General features: G+C 42.5%; 1 protein-coding gene across 1 annotated transcript in view; it reads left to right on the top strand.

Annotated features, from left to right (window-relative positions):
• The window catches only part of LOC117092824 (microtubule-actin cross-linking factor 1, isoforms 1/2/3/5-like), a 166,931-nt gene extending 146,795 nt beyond the window's left edge, over window positions 1-20,136 (top strand). Inside the window, 8 exon segments of the mRNA XM_033227019.1 lie at window positions 4,206-4,724; window positions 5,518-5,694; window positions 5,970-6,093; window positions 7,479-7,687; window positions 8,045-8,362; window positions 15,305-15,471; window positions 17,197-17,353; window positions 19,669-20,136. Coding sequence (XP_033082910.1) covers window positions 4,206-4,724; window positions 5,518-5,694; window positions 5,970-6,093; window positions 7,479-7,687; window positions 8,045-8,362; window positions 15,305-15,471; window positions 17,197-17,353; window positions 19,669-19,812 — 1,815 coding nt within the window. The 3' untranslated portion in view covers window positions 19,813-20,136.
• Window positions 20,137-21,158: the final 1,022 nt, after the last annotated feature.

Here is a 21,158-nt window from a genome sequence, read left to right as displayed (position 1 = left end):
ACCTTCCTTTATACTTGAGCATCTGCTTATATTGATTCCTTTCAGTTTATTGGCTAAACTGTGCTCTCACTTTCCTCTGGGCCTTTATATGCTCTTGGAACTTACTTGCTTCTCCATTGCATAAAGTAAGGGAGGGGCCCAGCTATTGGTTAATTTTTACTCATTCTTCAGATCTCAGCTTAGAGTTCACTTCCCCTAGGAAGCCCATATTCATCACCACTTACTCACCAAAGTTAGGGTATATATTCCCCCCATATGCTCTTCTTTCTCTCTCTCTCTCCTTTTTTTTTTAAAGACGGAGTCTTGCTCTGTTACCCAGGCTGGAGTGCAGTGGCATGATCTCGGCTCATCGCAACCTCCATCCCCTGGAGTCAAGCGATTCTTATGCATCAGCCTCCCAAGTAGTTAGGATTACAGGCACGTGCCACCATGCCTAGCTAAGTTTTTTTTTTTTTTTTTTTTTTTTTTTTGAGGCGGAGTCTCGCTCTGTCGCCCAGACTGGAGTGCAGTGGCGCAACCTCGGCTCACTGCAAGCTCCGCCTCCCGGGTTCACGCCATTCTCCTGCCTCAGCCTCCGAGTAGCTGGGACTACAGGCGCCCGCCACCTCGCCCGGCTAGTTTTTTGTATTTTTAGTAGAGACGGGGTTTCACCATGTTAGCCAGGATGGTCTCGATCTCCTGACCTCGTGATCCGCCCGTCTCGGCCTCCCAAAGTGCTGGGATTACAGGCTTGAGCCACCGCGCCCGGCCGCTAAGTTTTGTATTTTTAGTAGAGATGGGGTATCACTATGTTGGCCAGACTGGTCTCAAACTCCTGACCTCGGGTGATTTGCTCACCTCCCAAAGTGCTAGGATTACAGGTGCCCAGCCTATAAGCTCCTCTTATACCCTTTCCTACCTTGTAACATTTCTCATTCTATATTGTTTTGTTGTCTGTATTGCCCTCTAGATGCTAGGCTTGAAAACACGCACTGTTTCTTACAGGCTTCCTGTTCTGTAACAAAACAAAACAAAAAAGCAGAAGTCACTTCTTACTGTTTATTGCTACTCATTTATTTATTCATTTAGCAATGACTGAATAGCTGCCATATGCCAGGAATTAGAAATAAGCCAGTGAGTCAACCCAGTAAACCATCTTCAAGGGCATCAACTGGCGTATACAGGCACATTCTATTGAATGATTGAAAGAAGATTACATATTTAGGACACTTACAACACAGGGATCATATATTTTAGTGGTGGCACCTTTGTAGAAAGAATATTGGCTTAGTTGGAATACTTGTGTTGAGTGGCCTGTGTGGACCATTGTCATATTTTATATTAATAGGATTTCTGCCTCTTGCATTACGCTTTTGGAAGGTCCATCATAATGTGTTCCCCAAAGCCCTGGTAGTCTTATAAGAGGACAGAGCAAAAATGGTTCTGCTGTCATAGGGTGCTTCTGACACCTTTTGCTGGCAGCAGTCAACCTAACCAAGTGGTATCTCCCTTCCAGGAAGGAAACTGCCTTATGGGTAGGTGAGTTGGAGGGTGAGAATGGAGGACACCTGAGTGATATACAGACAAAGTTGTAGTACTGTTCCTGTTTCACTATCTAATTGAGCCAGATATATTTGTCATTCCAGCTTTCTTTTTTTTTTCCTTCTGCTTTTTTTTTTTTTTGAGACGGAGTCTCGCTCTGTCGCCCAGGCTGGAGTGCAGTGGCGCGATCTCGGCTCACTGCAAGCTCCGCCTCCCGGGTTTCCGCCATTCTCCCGCCTCAGCCTCCGAGTAGCTGGGACTACAGGCGCCCGCCACCGCGCCCGGCTAGTTTTTTGTATTTTTAGTAGAGACGGGGTTTCACCGTGTTAGCCAGGAGGGTCTCGATCTCCTGACCTCGTGATCCACCCGCCTCAGCCTCCCAAAGTGCTGGGATTACAGGCTTGAGCCACCGCGCCCGGCCTCTCTGCTTTTTTTTTTACTTTTTTTTGTTTTGTTTTGAGACAGAGTCTCACTCTGTCACCAGGCTGGAGTGCAGTAGCACAATCTCAGCTCACTGCAACCTCCGCCCCCCGGGTTCAAGCCATTCTCCTGCCTTAGCCTCTCGAGTAGCTGGGATTACAGGCACACACCACCATGCCCAGCTAATTTTTGTATTTTTAGTAGAGACAGAGTTTCACCATGTTGGCCAGCATGGTCTCGATCTCTTGACCTCGTGATCCACCCGCCTTGGCCTCCCAAAGTGCTGGGATTAGAGGCATGAGCCACTGCGCTCAACTGTTTTTTCTTTTGTAAAGAGATGAGGCCTCACTTTGCCACCCAGGCTGAAGTGCAGTGGTACGATCATAGCTCACTGTAACCTTCAAGTCCTGGGCTCCAGTAATCCTCTGAAGTAGCTAGGACTACAGGTGTACACTCACCATGCCTCATTCATTTTTTTTTTTTTTTTTTTTAAGAGACAGTTTTGCTATGTTGTTGCTCAGGCTGGTCTCAAAAACCTAGCTTCAACCTCCTAGTCACTCAGCTTTCTTGAAATGATGTGGGAAGCTGAGGCGATCAGGTTGCTGTTGATACAGGCTAAAAGTAGACGATGCTCAGTAGTCCTTCTCTAAGTAGTGGCATAAACAGTATAGGTAGTCAGGAATACTGACAACTCCCACTGTCTTCTAGATTCGGGAAGAACATCTTATGTTTCAAAACAGAAACTCACAGCTCTCCTCAAAGAACTCATATTCCGTTGGAAAAGAAAGAAGTTCTGTTTATAAGCACATAGACAAAGTACATAAAAATAGAAAGTACCAATTACTTATTATTACGCAGAAATACAGTTTACTCTCTAATTTTCGAATTAATTTTCCATGGCCTTTCCTAGTAGGGACAGTCTTCATGGACACATGAGTGACAGTTAAGAACTTGCATTTTTTTTTTTTTGAGATAGAGTCTCAGTCCGTTGCCAGGCTGGAGTGCAGTGGCATGATCTCGGCTCACTGCAACCTCTGCCTCCCAAGTTCAAGCAATTCTCCTGCCTCAGCCTCCCAAGTAGCTGGGATTACAGGCACGTGCCACCATGCCCAGCTAATTTTTGTATTTTTAGTAGAGACGGAGTTTCACCATGTTGGCCAGCATGGTCTCGATCTCTTGACCTCGTGATCCACCCGCCTTGGCCTCCCAAAGTTCTGGGATTACAGGCATGAGCCACCGTGCCTGGCCAAACTTGCAATTTTTATTTTGTCGTATGTATGATTTATTCAGCTACCCTTCCACTAATGTAGATGATTATTAGTTGTCCATTTGTATAGTTTAGCTAAGAGAGTCAGGTTTGAGTTGCAGTTCTGTTCCTTAACAAACTGCATGACCTTAGTCAAGTCTTTTTGGTATTCAGTTAATCCTTTTTTTTTTCTTTTTTTTTTTTGAGACGGAGTCTCGCTCTTCTTGCCTAGGCTGGAGTGCAATGGCATGATCTTGGCTCACTGCAACCTCCGCCTCCTGGGTTCAAGTGATTCTCCTGCCTCAGCCTCCTGAGTAGCTAGGACTACAGGCACGCACCACCACACCCAGCTAATTATGTATTTTTGGTAGAGATGGGATTTCACCATGTTTGGTCAGGCTGGTCTTGAACTCCCGACCTCAGATGATCCGCCTGCCTCGGCCTCCCAAAGTTCTGGGATTACAGGCGTGAGCCACTGCACCCGGCCGGTATTCACTTATTCTTAATATGGGTATTATATTGTCTACCTATATTATAGGTTGTGCCACAAAGCAAATGAGATAATATATGTAAAATCTCTTTGAAAACCATAAAGTCCTATACATGTCAGTTCAGAGGGGATTGGCATGTGGCGTACTATTTAGAGAGTGACTGATATTGATGATTTCTGAGCAGCTGGAAAAGTGGTCTATTGAGTAGAGATAGAGACCTCTCCCTACTTCTAGCTTATATGTAGATGGTCCTTAAAGATTATAAGTACAATTTAAGAGTCAGCATCTAAATTAAAGGGCTATACCTAAAACAAGGGGCTGAACTGAATAAAATGAAGTTAACGGAAAAATGTGACATGCAGCAAAACTGAGAGAGGTATATGACTTGACAGCAATGTGGGTGAAAAGACCAAGGCTTAATGTGAGCAGATCTCACATGGAGTATGCAGTCCAGTCTTGTATACCTCAAATTATTGTGGATTCCCTACTGATTGTCCTTTGTTTGGGGGGATATTTTTTTTTACCGGGCCCGTCACCAAGAATTGCTGTCCCAGCAGCAATATTTCATTCTGGCCACCCAGTCAGCTCAGGCCTTCCTGGATCAGCATGGCCACAATCTCACACCTGAGGAACAACAGATGCTGCAAGAAAAGCTGGGAGAGCTAAAGGAGCAATATTCTACTTCCCTGGCCCAATCAGAGGCAGAACTGAAGCAGGTGCAGACACTTCAGGATGAGTTGCAGAAATGTCTGCAGGATCATAGAGAGTTTGAAAGCTGGTTGGAACGATCTGAGAAAGAGCTGGAGAACATGCATAAGGGAGGCAGCAGCCCCGAGGCCCTTCCCTCCCTGCTGAAGCGGCAAGGAAGCTTCTCAGAGGATGTCATTTCCCACAAAGGAGACTTGAGATTTGTGACTATCTCAGGACAGAAAGTCTTGGACACGGAAAACAGTTTTAAGGAAGGCAAAGAACCATCAGAAATTGGAAACTTAGTAAAGGACAAGTTGAAGGATGCAACAGAAAGGTACACTGCTCTCCACTCAGAGGTAAGGGGGCAGTTCCTGGCATCTTTGTGAAACAATCATGGCAGCCCTCACACAATGTAGGTAGTGTCTGGGGCTCAGAATAAGAACCCCAGGACACAGTAAGAGAGCTGATTTATACTTGAACCATGGGCAGAAGGTCTTCACAGACAATGCAAAAAATGTAACATACATAGGTATTAGCCCAAAGGCCTGATAGCTAGCTAATACCTAATACCTAGCACTGGCAGGAGTATGTCACACTGATGATGAAGGTGGAAGTATTCACCTTCCTGTATCCTGACTAGCAGACTTGGGCTCCCAAGAGACATAGCACACAGAGGAAATTTAAACCAACTGCACAGTTTTTATTTCTGGACAGAGCATCTAGGGTATATCCTTACCTTCCTTCCTATCTAAAGAACTTCCTCTTTCTTCTAAAGTTTAGAATCCAGTCAGCTCTTCTTACCTGTCTTATGCCTTCTGCCAACACTTCTAATCCCCAAGAAAGAACACTTTTTGCACTTCTTAACCCCTACCTTTGTCTGCAACCTGCTGTTCATTTCTTTGGGGGCTTGTCATATATCTCATTAAATTTTCCTGGATATGTAAGAAGGTCGAGGTGGATAATATGCAGCAAACAGTGGGGACCCACACTTATAGATCATTGCTACCCATCTATCCATGGGTTCTGGCACTACCCTTATCTGAAGTTACAGTGAGTTCTCTGTAATAAAGCCAGGCCTCTTTCTTTGGGCAACTGCTGCCTTTGGCCTGACCTTGCTTAAGTCTGCTTACCTTCCTTTCTTTGGCACAGTGTACACGATTAGGATCTCACCTGAATATGCTGTTAGGCCAGTATCATCAATTCCAAAACAGTGCTGACAGCCTGCAGGCCTGGATGCAGACTTGTGAGGCCAATGTGGGGAAGCTCCTCTCAGATACAGTTGCCTCCGACCCTGGAGTTCTCCAGCAGCAGCTTGCAACAACAAAGGTAAGTCAGGATACAGGCTGTGTTGTGGTGTCAAGACCTAGTATTCCATGGCGTAAAGGACTCCAAAATAAAGCAAATGCTTACATAAAATAAAGGCAGTAGTTGGGATGCCTGGGACGAGATCTGAGTGCTAAATACTTGCTTCTAATTTATGGCTATGGGTAAACTTAGAATTTTTCTGTGAAGCTGTTCAATAGCTCCAGATTCCTAGAATCAGCTTTGATTACTTACTTAGATGGTTTTTTTGTTTGTTTGTTTTTTTCATGGACAAGCAGCAGTTGCAGGAGGAATTGGCTGAGCACCAAGTACCTGTGGAAAAACTCCAAAAAGTAGCTCGTGACATAATGGAAATTGAAGGGGAGCCAGCCCCAGACCACAAGCATGTTCAAGAAACTACAGGTATAAAGCAGCAACAGTATAATAGTACTCCCTTAATTCCTAGTATGTACCTCTGTTCTGCAATATGTCACATTGGGTTGTGCAAATATCTGTGGTGCCAGGCTAGAGGCTGAGAATGTAAACATGAATAGACATAGATTGTCATCAAAGAGCTCATCCTCTAATGAACTTTATTCTTGCACCATTGAAGGACCTTCACAATCTGGCTTCAGTCCCTTTTCCCCAGGCATCTATCTTCTAGCCACACCTACTTCTTTTCTTTCCCAAGTAAACCACTTACATGGTATTACCCCTGAAGTTTTTCCTGTTGCTCAGCTGCTAACATTTATTGGATGCTTACAAAGCATGGTGAAATCTTGCCCGTGCTTCAAGATGTCACCATGCTTTGTATACAGGCCTGGCGTGGTGGCTCACGCCTGTAATCCCAGCAGTTTGAGAGGCTGAGGCAGGTGAACCACGAGGTCAGGAGATCGAGACCATCCTGGCCAACAAGGTGAAACCCTGTCTCTACTAAAAATACAAAAAATAAAAAAAATTAGCCGGGCATGGTGGCGGGCGCCTGTAATCCCAGCTACTCCAGAGGCTGAGGCAGGAGAATAGCGTGAGCCCGGCAGGTGGAGCTTGCAGTGAGCTGAGATTACATCACTGCACTCCAGCGTGGGCAACAGAGCGAGACTCCATTTCAAAAAAAAAAAAAATATATATATATATATATAATGCTTGAAAATTGCTGCGAGAGTATATTTTAAATGTTTTCACCACAAAAAACTGATAATTATGTGAGGTAATGCATGTGTTAAATAGCTTGACTTAGCCATTCCACTCCTCAAAAGAAACGAAAGATAATTATTCTTCCTTCTGGGCTTCTCAAGGACAGTACTTCTAGTATTAATATACCACTTAAGATTTTATTTTTATCATTAATTATGATGTGTCTTCCTCTGCCTATGCTCTGTTTCAGAGTCTTTAAGTTGTAGATGTCAGATAAGATACATCAATATCTTTAGTCCTCAGCATCTAGTACGATTTCTGGTTCTTTGTATGTGTTAAATAACTAATGCTTATTGAACTTGGCTCTAACACTAATTCATTTCAAGCTTATTTCTTCCATTGGTCTTAATGTCAATTATTATTACAATTACTATGTTCAATGTAGGACTGGGCATGGTGGCTCATGCCTGTAATCCAGGCACTTTAGGAGGCTGAAGTAGGAAGATTGCTTGAGGCCAGGAGTTCAAGACCAGTGTGGGCAACATATTGAGACCACATCCCTATAAAAAAATTGATGAATAGTAAAGATTTTAAATGAGCAATTTAAATACAGTCTTTAAAAGCATAATACAAAAATTGTCTCCACTCTTTCTTTTCATGGCCTGATTTTTCAGATTCCATACTCAGCCACTTCCAAAGCCTCTCCTATAGCCTGGCTGAGCGATCTTCTCTGCTGCAGAAAGCAATTGCCCAATCTCAGAGTGTCCAGGAAAGCCTGGAGAGCCTGTCACAGTCTATTGGGGAAGTTGAACAAAACCTGGAAGGGAAGCAGGTGGCATCACTCTCATCAGGAGTCATCCAGGAAGCCTTAGCCACAAATATGGTAAGACCTGTGTCCCAAGAGCTGGCATAGAGGGTATGTTTGCTATGTGCCATCATTATATAATGTTGAAAAAGTAACAAGAGAGAACTTAACATCTGCGAATCATCTAATAAGATTTAGAAATGATAACTAATCCATGTAAAGATATTTCTACCCATTGAGCTGGAATGAAAGTGGTGATAGCAAAATCATGTGGTAGAAGGAGTGGAGAGCTAAGGGGATGAGATGTGTGGTCTTCTGAAGGCTCAGTTGCAGTCCTCCAGTCCCCCTTGTGATATAGCGTATAGTTATTAGTTTGTGGCTCAGATGTCCTGGAATAAGTGAGCCAGGAGCTGACAGACGTGTTCTTCATGACAGAAATTGAAACAGGACATTGCTCGGCAAAAGAGCAGCTTGGAGGCCACCCGTGAGATGGTGACCCGATTCATGGAGACAGCAGACAGTACCACAGCAGCAGTGCTGCAGGGCAAACTGGCAGAGGTGAGCCAGCGGTTCGAACAGCTCTGTCTACAGCAGCAAGAAAAGGAGAGCTCCCTAAAGAAGCTTCTGCCCCAGGCAGAGATGTTTGAACATCTCTCTGGTAAGCTGCAGCAATTCATGGAAAACAAAAGTCGGATGCTGGCCTCTGGAAATCAGCCAGATCAAGATATTACACGTTTCTTCCAACAGATCCAGGTGAGGATATATCTGCCATGTTAGCAGAATAAAGGGGAGAGAAGGGCTGGGAGAGAACCAGCATTTACTGAGCACATACTACGTCAGTCAGTATACTGGAAACTTTACCTGCATTATCTTTGGGAATTATTACAGTGATCCTGTAAACTAGGTATCATTTGTCCATTTTTTAACCAACACAGTCAATATTTATTTTTCATTCTTACTACATGTTCAACCCAAATCAGCGGAGCCACTCAGCTCATCATAGTCACTCAAGGGATGCAGATTGATGGAGATTTCATCCTGATAAAAGTTTTCATGATTACTGCTTCAGTGGGAAAAGGGCATATTTTATTCACTTACATTTTATTAGTCAAATCACTTTCCACAAAACCACCTATACCTTTCAAGAGGGTGAGGAAATGTAATCTCACCACGTACCAAAAGGTGCAAAGCTAGAAATATTTGGTAAAAAGTATTAACAACTACCACAGATATATACCCAGAAGTAGAATTGCCAAGTCATAGTGTATGCATATATTAATTTAATTTGACTCAGTAGTGCCCAATTTAAGCTCCAGAATGGCTGTACCAGCACACATTCCCACCCGTAGTACTTCAGCATTCCTATATCTCTGCATTGCCGCCTTCGCTTTTTCCAGCTTTCTAACATTTTCCATATTAAAGTGGAATCTCGTTGTTTGGTTTTGTTTGCTCTCCTTTTTGCTTTGAATGATTTCAAACTTTACAGAAAAGCAGAAGGAATGGTCCATTAAACACCAGCATTCTCTTCATCTAGACTCACCAGTTGCTAATTGTTTTCCCTGTTATAAAAATATAAAAGAGTATCATTATGGGCTTCTATATTTGGTATTACCGTTATTCTTTATGATACCTAACGTTTTCCCAAATGTGGTCTGTGGGAGCCCCTTCAAGCTATCTCTTGTGGCTTTTTTTTTTTTTTAATAATTTCACATTGCTATATTTTATATTCAAGTAAGTTACAGCAGACATGTACTAAATTGAAAGTACCAATGGGAACAGATAAAACTTTTGTTCCTGTGGCTTTTTGACATGTCTTCCTCAGCATAAGAGCACTTTTGGCACTTAAAGTATTTGTGGCACAATAATGTATTTCCTTGCCCCCTATCTGAAATCAGCTATTTATCCAAGGAGCCCCACTTATAGTGGGGAATGATATTTAGAAACCAAATCTGGATACCAGGTGAGCTACTGGAGTGTCACTACTTTAGTTCTTTTTAATAGATAGTGTTAGGAAATATATGTGTATGTTTTTTATATCATAAAATCATACTGACAGTCTAGTTTCAACTCAACACCATAGGAATCTTCCTCCTTTCCACATTTGTATCTTCCTTTCCTGTAGGGAGAACCCAAGTTCCCAGCAACAACTTCAATATATTTACTTATTTGTTTTATTCTCCAATAAATATAAGATAGTTTTAGAATTACACTAGTATTTCTACCAATAACAAACCTGCTAAATAAAATTGAATATTTCTTTGGATTTGTTTTAGTCCTTAGCCTATGACCCACTGTGTACTATATTCAAAAATTACCTGAATTATTTTTTCTGTAATTTCATATATAATTAGATTTGTTTCTATTTGTATTCAACTTTAGGACTTTTTTTTTCTATCTTTGTTGATTAAACGTATTTTTAAATATGTAAAGCATTAACATAGCTCAAAAGTTAAAACTATTCAAAAAGTTATACTCAAGGTATAGGAAGTGAATAAGGATACATTCTCATTGTCTTTCCTGTCTCTTCCATCCCATTTTCACACATCTGCAAAGTAACACATTTCAGGTTTATTTTTTTCTATTTCTTTTTACCAAAATGAACATACACACACATTCTTATTTCCCATTCTTCCTTACAAAAAAGGAGGGTATATTACGTAATCCTTTGCTTTTTTACTTAATATGTCTTGGAAATCACTTAATATGGATTCACAGGCATCTTCATTTTTTAAACCATACATTCATTGTGTAGAAGAATTATAGTTTAATCAACAAGACTCTGTTTTTTGTTTTTTTGTTTTTTTGTTTTTTTTGGAGACAGAGTCTTACTCTGTGCCCTGTAGCCCAGACTGAAATGCAGTGGCACGATCTTGTCTCACTGTAACCTCAACCTCCACCTCCCGGGTTCAAGCGATTCTCCTGCCTTAGCCTCCCAAGAAGCTGGGATTATAGGCACCTGTCACCATGCCTGGATAGTTTTTTTGTATTTTTATTAGAAATGGGGTTTCACCATGTTGGCCAGGCTGATCTCCAACTCCTGACCTCAGGTGATCTGCCTGCCTCGGCCTCCCAGAGGGATTACACGCGTGAGCCACCACACCTGGCCAATAAGACTTATATGTGTGGACATTTCAGTTGTTGTTTCCGAAATTGTGCTATTACAACTGAATAACTGTGTGTATTTTTTCCTATCAGAATAAGTTCCTAGAGTGGAGTTGTTGCATTAAAGGGTAAATACATGTGTAGTTTTGTTAGAAATAGCCAAATTCCCCTCCTTTGAGATTTCACCGTTTTGCATTCCCACCAGCAGTGTATTAGAGTACCTGTTTCCCCTACAGCCTCACCAACAAAATTTATTATCAAGCTTTTAAATTTTTTCTGGTGTGATTGGTAAAACATGATATGTGAATGTGGTTTTAATTTTTATTTCTCTTATTAGCGAGGTTGAGTATATTTTTACATTTAAGAGTCATTTATTTGTGAACTATCTGTTCATGCATTTTGTCCTTTTTTTGTCAAGATTTTTGGTCTTCTCTCAAGTTTTAGAGTTTTAAAAATTTTTTTAGAGTTCTTATATATTAGAGAGATTAATTCTTTATCTGTGATACGTTAGAAATATTGTTTCCCAGTTTGTGCTTTTGACTTATGGTGTTTTTTGACATGTAAATGTGGAATTTTTGTTCTAAACAGAAGATTTTATCAATATTTTATTAAATATGTATTTTTAGTCAAAGTTTGAAAGATTTTTGTCACACCCAGGTTATGAAAAAACTTATTCATGCTTTATTCTAAAACTTGTTTTAATTTTTTTTACATTTGAATCTTTTAACAATTTAAGCTTATTCTGAAGTACGAATCATGTTTATCTTTTTCTTTTTTTTTTTTTTTTTTGAGACGGAGTCTCGCTCTGTTGCCCGGGCTGGAGTGCAGTGGCGGGATCTCAGCTCACTGCAAGCTCCGCCTCCCGGGTTTACACCATTCTTCTGCCTCAGCCTCCTGAGTAGCTGTGACTACAGGCGCCCGCCACCTCGCCCGGCTAGTTTTTTGTATTTTTTAGTAGAGACGGGGTTTCACAGTGTTAGCCAGGATGGTCTCGATCTCCTGACCTCGTGATCCGCCCGTCTCGGCCTCCCAAAGTGCTGGTATTACAGGCTTGAGCCACCGCGCCCGGCCATGTTTATCTTTTTCTATCAGGTCTATCTAGTTGTTCATAATACAAGTTGAGTGTCCCTAATCCAAAATTTGAAATGCTCCAAAATCTGAAACTTTTTTTTGAGGCGGAGTCTTGCTCTGTCGCCTAGGCCGGAGTGCAGTGGCGTGATCTCAGCTCACTGCAAGCTCCGTCTCCCGGGTTCATGCCATTCTCCTGCCTCAGCCTCCCAAGTAGCTGGGACTACAGGCGCCCACCACCACGCCCGGCTAATTTCTTTTTTGTATTTTTAGTAGATGGGGTTTCACCGGGTTAACCAGGATGGCTAAGATCTCCTGACCTTGTGATCCACCTGCCTCGGCCTCCCAAAGTGCTGGGATTACAGGTGTGAGCCACCGCGCCCGGCCCAAAATCTGAAAATTTTTGAGAGCTGATGTGACACTCAGAGGTCATGCTCAAAGGAAAGACTCATTGGAGCACTTCAGATTTCAGAGCTTCAGATTAGGGATGCTCAGCTGCTAAGTATAATGCAAATATTCCAAAATCTGGGCCGGGCGCGGTGGCTCAAGCCTGTAATCCCAGCACTTTGGGAGGCCGAGACGGGCGGATCACGAGGTCAGGAGATCGAGACCATCCTGGCTAACACGGTGAAACCCCGTCTCTACTAAAAATACAAAAAACTAGCCGGGCGAGGTGGCGGGCGCCTGTAGTCCCAGCTACTCCGGAGGCTGAGACAGGAGAATGGCGTAAACCCGGGAGGCGGAGCTTGCAGTGAGCTGAGATCCGGCCACTGCACTCCAGCCTGGGTGGCAGAGCAAGACTCCGTCTCAAAAAAAAAAAAAAATCTGGAAGAGTCTGGAATTCAAAACACTTCTGGTCCCAAGCATAAAGGATATCCAACATGTAACATTTATTTGAAAAGTCCATCTTTTCCCCAGACTTAAGAAACCATCTTCATCATATACCCAATTTTTATATGTCTTTGAGTCTATTTCTGGATTTTCTTTTTTTTCTTTCTTTTTTGTTTTTTTGCGATGGGGTCTTGTTCTGTCACCCAAGCTGGGGTGCAGTGGTGTGATCTCAGCTCACTGCTCGTCTTTCTATTCATGTACTAGAGCATACTATTTTAATTATAGAGGCTTTATGGTGTATTTTAACGTGTGGTAGAGAGCTAGTCCTCCTCGTTTTTTTTTCTTGCAAAATTTTTCATAGGTATAGTTGCACATTTATTTTTCTATGTGAATTTAGGAATCACCTTTATTAGTTCTAGAGAAAAAACTTGTTAGCATTTTTATTTGGGTCACACTAAATATATTTATTCACACAAACGCATATACATACATAGGCAAATACATATGCATACATTTTATGGATGTGTTTCCATCTAGTCAGATCTGCTTTTGTGTTTTTCAGGAGTGTTTTTGATTTTTTTGTTCTTTTTTGTTTTGAGATGGGGTCCTGCTCTGTTGCCCAGGCTGGAGTTCAGTGGCATGATCATAGCTCACTAGAGCCTCAAACTCTTGGGCTCAAGTGATCACCAGGGGTCTCAGCCTCCCCAGCAACTGGGATTACAAGCAAGAGCCACTGCACCCAACTTCAGAAATGTTTTAAAATTTAGATTTTATGTTTCTTGTTAGTTGATTACAAAGATTGAGCCTTTTGTGTTGCTATTGTAAGTTGAAGTTTTCATTATTGATTTTTGTGTGTTAATTTTATATTCTGCTACCTTATTTAACTTCTTCGTTGTTTGATTTCATTGTATTGTTGATTATCTTGGGTTTTACAAATACACTTTTTTTTTTTTTTTTGAGACAGAGACTTGCTCTGTTACCTAGGCTGGAGTGCTGTGGCACAGTCTCGGCTCACTGCAACCTCCACCTCCTGTGAGTTCAAGCAATTTCCAGCTAATTTTTGTGTGTTTAGTAGAGACAGGTTTCACCACATTGGCCAGACTGGTCTTGAACTCCTGAACTCAAGTGATCCTCCCGCCTCAGCCTCCCAAAGTGCTAGGATTACAAGAATGAGCCACCACGCCTGGCCTTTTTTTTTTTTTTTTGAGACAGAGTCTTACTCTGTTGCCCAGGCTGGAGTGCAGTGACACAATCTTGGCTCACTGCAACCTCCTCCTCCCAAATTCAAGAGATTCTTCTGCCTTAGCCTCCCAAGCAGCTGGGACTACAGGAGTGTGCCATCATGCCTGGCTAATTTTTGTATTTTTAGTGGAGACGGGGTTTCACCACGTTGGCCAGTCTGGTCTCAAACTCCTGATCTCAAGTGATTGGCCTGCCTTGGCCTTCCAAAGTGCTGGGATTACAGGTGTGAGCCACTGTGCCCGGCCCTACAAATATACTTTCATGTAATCTACAAATACAGTTTTATCTCTTCTTTTTCAATTCTTATTCCACAGATTGTTTTCTCTTAATTGCATTGGCTTTTTTAATTATTAAATTAACTTTTTTTAAAAAAAATAGAGATGGAGGCCGGGCGCGGTGGCTCATGCCTGTAATCCCAGCACTTTGGGAGGCCGAGGCAGGTGGATCACAAGGTCAGGAGATAGAGACCACCCTGGCGAACACGGTGAAACCCCATTTCTACTAAAAATACAAAAAATTAGCCGGGCGTGGCGGCGGGTGCCTGTAGTCCCAGCTACTTGAGAGGCTAAGGCAGGAGAATGGTGTGAACCCGGGAGGCAGAGGTTGCGGTGAGCCGAGATAGCGCCACTGCACTCCAGCCTGGGCAACAGAGCCAGACTTTGTCTCAAAAAAAAAAAAAAAAAAAAAAAATAGAGATGGAGTTTTGCCATGTTGCCCAGGGTGGTCTTGAACTCTTGGGCTTAAAGTGATCCACCCACCTTGGCCCCCAAAAGTTCTGGGGATTATAGGCATGTGCCACTGCACCTGGCTGATATCTTAAGTACAATGTTAAATAATAGTGGAGATAGTGTGTTTACCTCCATTTTATAGAAGAGACCATGGAGCTTAGAGTAGTTTAGTAGCTTAAGATCGTAAGTTAGTAAGTGGCAAAGTGTGATTGAATATCAGGTCTATTTGACTCCTAAAACTTTCATTCTTTACATCCTGTCATGGTACCTCCCAAGTCTTTGAACATTTATTTAGAGGAGACAAGACTGTTTTGTAATTCCTACCCACTCTCCAGTGAATTGAAGATTTCCTACATATTTATCAGATTTTTTTTAAATTGGGCTTTTTAATACAAAAAAAATTAGCCAGGCGTGGTGGCAGAAGCCTATAATCCCAGCTGCTCATAATACTAAGGCAGGAGAATCGCTTGAACCCGGGAGGTGGAGGTTGCAGTGAGCCAAGATAGTGCCATTGCACTCCAGCCTGGGTGACACGAGTAAAACTCTGTCTCAAAAGAAAAAAAAAAAAAGTTTGGTTTTGTTTTTAAACTTTTCACTGAGTTACATATTTATTGTTTTGATCTAGCATTTGACCTGGCAAGCATACCTCTTTCCTTATTCCTTCTTTTTAGAGTATATTTCTAAGGATTAGAGGATTTAATACATATCCTTGTTTGCTTGACAGGAACTCAATTTGGAAATGGAAGACCAACAGGAGAACCTAGATACTCTTGAGCACCTGGTCACTGAACTGAGCTCTTGTGGCTTTGCACTGGACCTGTCCCAGCATCAGGACAGGGTACAGAACCTCAGAAAAGACTTCACAGAGCTACAGAAGACAGTTAAAGAGAGGTGAGTTATCACTTGTGTTGATCAGCATTGGGGAACTATTTTTTCTTGTTATGGAGTGAAATGATCTTTTCTCTTTTCTTCCTTTACCAGAAAAGATGGCATCTAAAACTCTACTACTGAGTCATAGGAGGGTGAAAAGTGCCGTTTTTTAGGCAAAGCTACCTCATCTACTTGATGCTTAGTGGTTTTTCTTTTTTTTTTTTTTTTTTTTTTTTCCTGAGATGGAGTCTCACTCTGTCACCCAGGCTAGAATGCAGTGGTGCTATCTTGGCTCACTACAACCTCCATCTCTTGGGTTCAAGCAGTTCTTCTACCTCAGCTTCCTGAATGGCTAGGATTACAGGTGCCCACCACCATGCCCAGCTAATTTTTGCATTTTTAGTAGAGACAGGGTTTCACCACGTTGGCCAGGCTGGTCTCGAACTCCTGACCTCAGGTGATCGACCCGCCTCAGCCTCCCAAAGTGCTGGGATTACAGGCATGAGCCACCGCACCCAGCCACTTAGTGGTTTTTCTAATAGTAACTAACAGAAAATAGGGATGGGTTCCTTCTCTTTGTGATCAGAAGCCTAGGCCACTTGGACCAAACAGAACAAATTTGAGGCAGTAAGTAAGATTATAGAATAATTTTGGAAGAAGAGAAAAATTGGAAGAGACTTCCTAGACATAATTAAGGGTTATGCTGGCACTCCACTGGCTTTTTTTTTTTTTTTTTTTTTAAGATACAGGGTCTTGCTATGTTGACCAGGCTAGTTGTGAACTCCTGGCCTCATCGATCCTACTGCTTTGGCCTCCCAACATGCTGGGATTATAGGTGTGGACCACCATGCCCAGTCCTGCTGCTTGTTTTGACCACATTTAAGTTGCTGTTTTAGAGGAGTATCTGGATTCTTTCAAGGCAAACAAGGGAATATATGACAAGGCTGGTTGATTTTGGTCCCTGTTGAAAAGCCATGATTCCCCACTGGACAGCCTCACATGGATTTAAGAACATGAACAAGACTTCTTACCTCAGTTTAGCCATAAATATGTTCTTGATTTAGCAGATAACTGCCTTAGTGATTAGAAGAAAAGAGTTGCTCAAACCAACATTATTAGCAGCAGGTTATCTAATGGAGAGGCTGGGGACAAAGGTCAAGAAAGCTTTTGTTTTTCTTCCCCTATACTGAGGGCCTTTTTACTGTATGAGGAATCAGGATTTCTGAATTGACATCTGTCTGATAGATATGGCCATTTCCAAAACTTTCCTTTTGATTTAGTGTATTCATTGGCGTGATTAATCTAGAACTAATCACCTAACTTCTGTGAGCCCCAGTTTCGGCACCTTCCTTGCTAAAGCAATCAGCATTTGAATTGGTCCTTGAAAGAGTCAAATAGCTAAAATGTAGCATGGCTGGAATCGAGATCCAAAGCCTGCATTCTTTCCATTGTATCACAGTACCTAAATAGCAGCCTCCCTTTAGTTTTTCTCACTTTCACTTTAGCCTGGAGTAAGACTGAAGACCTCTTTCCTCAGAAATGTCCAAACAAGGGCAATATATTCCTGAGTTTGGTACTCTTTAACATTATATGTGGTTATTCAGCCAAACCTGCTGTGGAAAAGATTATGAGAAAGAAAGGCCATGTTAGGTAACTGATGTCTGGAGTCACAGAATGAGCTAGTCTTAGCTCAAGTTGACTTTATAAAACTTAGTCTGGCAAGTAACAAAACTGCTTCATTGACAGAGAGAAAGATGCATCATCTTGCCAGGAACAGTTGGATGAATTCCGGAAACTGGTCAGGACCTTCCAGAAATGGCTGAAAGAAACTGAAGGGAGTATTCCACCTACAGAAACTTCTATGAGTGCTAAAGAGTTAGAAAAGCAGATTGAACACCTGAAGGTAGGTGAACAAAGGGACTCCAAGAATTGGACTAGGCACTGGTTTGAATACTTGTATTAACTGGCCTCCAGCTGTGGTGGGGAAATGTATGAGAAATCCAAGTTGTCAGTCTGCATCAGAGCAGAAATTCCTCCGTTTTCTTTATGTGGTAACAATCTACCCATACAGTCCTTGAGACGCGTACACTCTCTTTGTGTGTTTGAGAATTAGACAAATATATTTGAGCAAGTAACCAGATAATATTATCAGGAAATTGAGGATAGAAGAACTAGTACTACTTCAGCTAATAAAGGAAAAGCTAGAATCAGATGGTTGGAAGGTACCTTCAAGGATGGGACCAACCTTCCTCCCATTCCCTGCAAAATCCCTTCTGTACTGTCTTTGATCCGTAATCATCCAGCCTCTGCTTACACCTCTAACCTGAGTCTTCCTTTTGTTGAAATAAGCCAAATATGTCTCTGACTAACTGTCATGCACTTTTGCGTATTTTCTCAGTACAGCACACTTTATCTTGAGCAGATGAAAGAGAATAGTTTGATTGCTTCCACAGAGCTAGTACCAGGAGCGTTTGCTGTTGGGAATTCCCTAGGACAGAGCTTTCCCAACATTTTTGTTTCACAGTGCCCATGGTGTTTTAAGAAATTTGTCATGGCACCTCAAGGCCAAAAAAAAAAAAAAGAAACAAAACAAAAAAAACCTCCTAATACTTCTACTTGCTAAGAAGTTAGGTCCAAAGAACTTAGTAGTTGTTCATATGGTATTCACATATGGTCACAACTGTATTTTCCTCAAAAATGTAAAATATTCTGTGAGTCAAGCCACAGTTTGGGGACTGTGGCTCTTCAGAATCAAGAGTGATTAATGGCCAGGTGCAGTGGCTCACGCCTGTAATCCCAGCACTTTGGGAGGCCGAGGTGGGTAGATCACAAGGTCAGGAGTTCAAGATCAGCCTAGCCAAGATGGTGAAACCCCATCTCTACTAAAAATACAAAAATTAGCTGGGCATGGTGGCGGGCACCTGTAATCCCAGCTACTCGAGAGGCTGAGGCAAAGAATTGCTTGCACTGGGGAGGCGGAGGTTGCAGTGAGCTGAGATGGCACACTGTACTGCAGCCTGGGCGACAGAGAGTACAACTCTGTCTCAAAAAAAAAAAAGAGTGATTAATTAAGGAACTGACAAGCAGTGACCAAGGGTCAGTTTGAAATTAGGCAATATGAGTAGGGCTCTGTGCCTTTCTCTGCAGCTTAAAGTCAAAAGCAAACTAAGTAGATTGTCAGGGATATTCAGTATGGAGGAGGGCACTGAAGGCTAGAATGGTGTCCTTGCTCTGAAAGGAGTAAAATCCTACAACTAGGATTTACTCTCTAGGCAGGAGACATCTTGGAGACTTAACATGATGTGGTACTTTTGTCTTAGAGCAAATGCCATTGTTTCCTAATGGATTTCTATGGTAGTTGGATCTTTGATTTCAAACCCAATGTAAAGTTTCCTTAATAAATGCAAAGTATAGCCTATGATTCTATTTATTTTTCTGTATCTCAATATCTAGCTCCTCATTTATCCTGCAGTTACTATTTCTTTTTTCATCTTTATATGCATGTTGTTCCCTCTTGTCAGTCTGGCAAACTCTTATCTTTCTTTTTTTTTTTTTTTTTTTAAAGACAGAGTCTCACTCTGTCATCCAGGCTGGGGTGCCGTGGCGCGATCTCAGCTCACTGCAACCTCTGCCTCCCAGGTTCAAACAACTCTCCCACCACAGCCCCCTGAGTCGCTGGGATTACAGGCGCCTGCCACCATGCCTGGCTAATTTTTTTTTGTATTTTTAGTAGAGACAGGGTTTCACCATGTCAGCCAGTCTGGTCTTGTACTCCTGACCTCAAGTAATCTGCCCGCCTCAGCCTCCCAAAGTCCAAAGTGCTGGGATTACAGACGTGAACCACAATGCCCAGCCATTATCTTAACTCAAAGCTTTCCTTCCTCTAGGCAGAATTAGATAGAACTCCTCTTGTGCTCTTGGAATTCACAGACTGTCCATAATACTATAATAATAGCATTTATCACATTACAATGCAATTGATAATCTGAGCTTCTGATTTTAGAAATTGTGTCATAATTCTATTTTATACCCCAGTGCTTGGCATGCTACCAGGCATATAGTAAATATTCAATAGATATTTGATAAATGAATAAATAAATCAGAAGGATGGTCTCTTAATGCTTGTCAAAACACTAGGGAGTATATATAGAACTGGTGTCCCTACTTATGAGGAAAAAGCCCCAGATATTACATTTAACCATTTTCTTCTTTAAACAGAGTCTACTAGATGACTGGGCAAGTAAGGGAACTCTGGTGGAAGAAATCAATTGCAAAGGTACTCCTTTAGAAAATCTCATCGTGGAAATCACAGCACCTGATTCCCAAGGCAAGACAGGTGAGTACGGGCTCTTCAAAATATAGTGAATAAAAATTGCTCTTTGCTTTTGGCCTTTGGAGATGCCTCTTTATACAATTAAAGTGAAAATCAAGGTTGGGTATGAAAACAAAGTGCATCCCCAAAGCAGTCTTCCCCTGCAACCTGACCTGTCACCCCTTTTGCTGTATAACATTGCTTCATTTTGCAAAATTCCTTCCCATGATGGGAAAAGTAAATGAACTAGTTGGCCCACTTAGAACTATCAGATGGCTGGGTGTGGTGGCTCACACCTGTAATCCCAGCACTTTGGGAGGCCGAGGCGGGTGGGTCACAAGGTCAAGAGATCGAGACCATCCTGGCTAACATGGTGAAACTACAAAACTCTCTGCTAAAACTACAAAAAAGAAAAAAAACTAGCCGGGCGTGGCGGTGTGCGCCCATAGTCCCAGCTACTCGGGAGGCTGAGGCAGGAGAATGGCGTGAACCCGGGAGGCAGAGCTTGTAGTGAGCCCAGATCACGGCACTGCACTCCAGCCTGGGCGACAGAGCGAGACTCCTTCTCAAAAAAAAAGAACTCTGGGAGGCAGAGCTTGCAGTGAGCCGAGATCATGCCACTGTACTCCAGCCTGGGCGACAGAGCGAGACTCCATCTCAACAAAAAAAAAGAACTATCAAATGAACACAGAATAATTAAAATAAGATTTTCATCTTGAGAATTTCCCTTTTTTGAACGTGTAAATGGGATGAGTATGCATCATCTTTAAACTTGGGTGCTGGCCAGGCACGAAGTCAGGAGATCAAAACCAGCCTGGCAACATGGTGAAACCCCATCTCTACTAAAAATACAAAAATTAGGCCGGGTGCGGCGGCTCACACCTGTAGTAATCCCAGCACTTTGGGAGGCCAAGGCGGGTGGATCACAAAGTCAGGAGATTGAGACCATCCTGGCTAACCCCATGAAACCCCGTCTCTACTAAAAACACAAAAAATTAGCCAGGCGTGGTGGCGGGTGCCTGTAGTCCCAGCTACTCAGGAGGCTGAGGCAGGAGAATGGTGTGAACCCAGGAGGTGGAGCTTACAGTGAGCCGAGATCACGCCACTGCACTCCAACCTGGGCAACAGACAGAGTGAGACTCTGTCTCAAAAAAAAAGTACAAACATTAGCCAGGCATGGTGGTGTGCGCCTATAGTCCCAGCTACTGGGGAGTCTGAAACATGAGAATAGCTTGAACCTGGTAGATGGAGGTTTCATTGAGCCACGATGGTGCCTGCACTCGAGCCTGGGCAACAGACAGAGCAAGACTCCGTCTCAAAAAAAAATTGGGCAAGCCTGGATAGGTATGAGTGTGATATCCAGGAAGAAGCAAGGTATTTAGAAGTCAGTATTGGG

Source organism: Trachypithecus francoisi, unplaced genomic scaffold (assembly GCF_009764315.1).
Source record: "Trachypithecus francoisi isolate TF-2019V2 unplaced genomic scaffold, Tfra_2.0 Lachesis_group12, whole genome shotgun sequence".
In the NCBI taxonomy this organism is placed as follows: Eukaryota; Metazoa; Chordata; class Mammalia; order Primates; family Cercopithecidae; genus Trachypithecus; species Trachypithecus francoisi.
The sequence above is the reverse complement of the archived record's forward strand: the minus strand, read 5'-3'. Positions and strand labels throughout refer to the sequence as shown.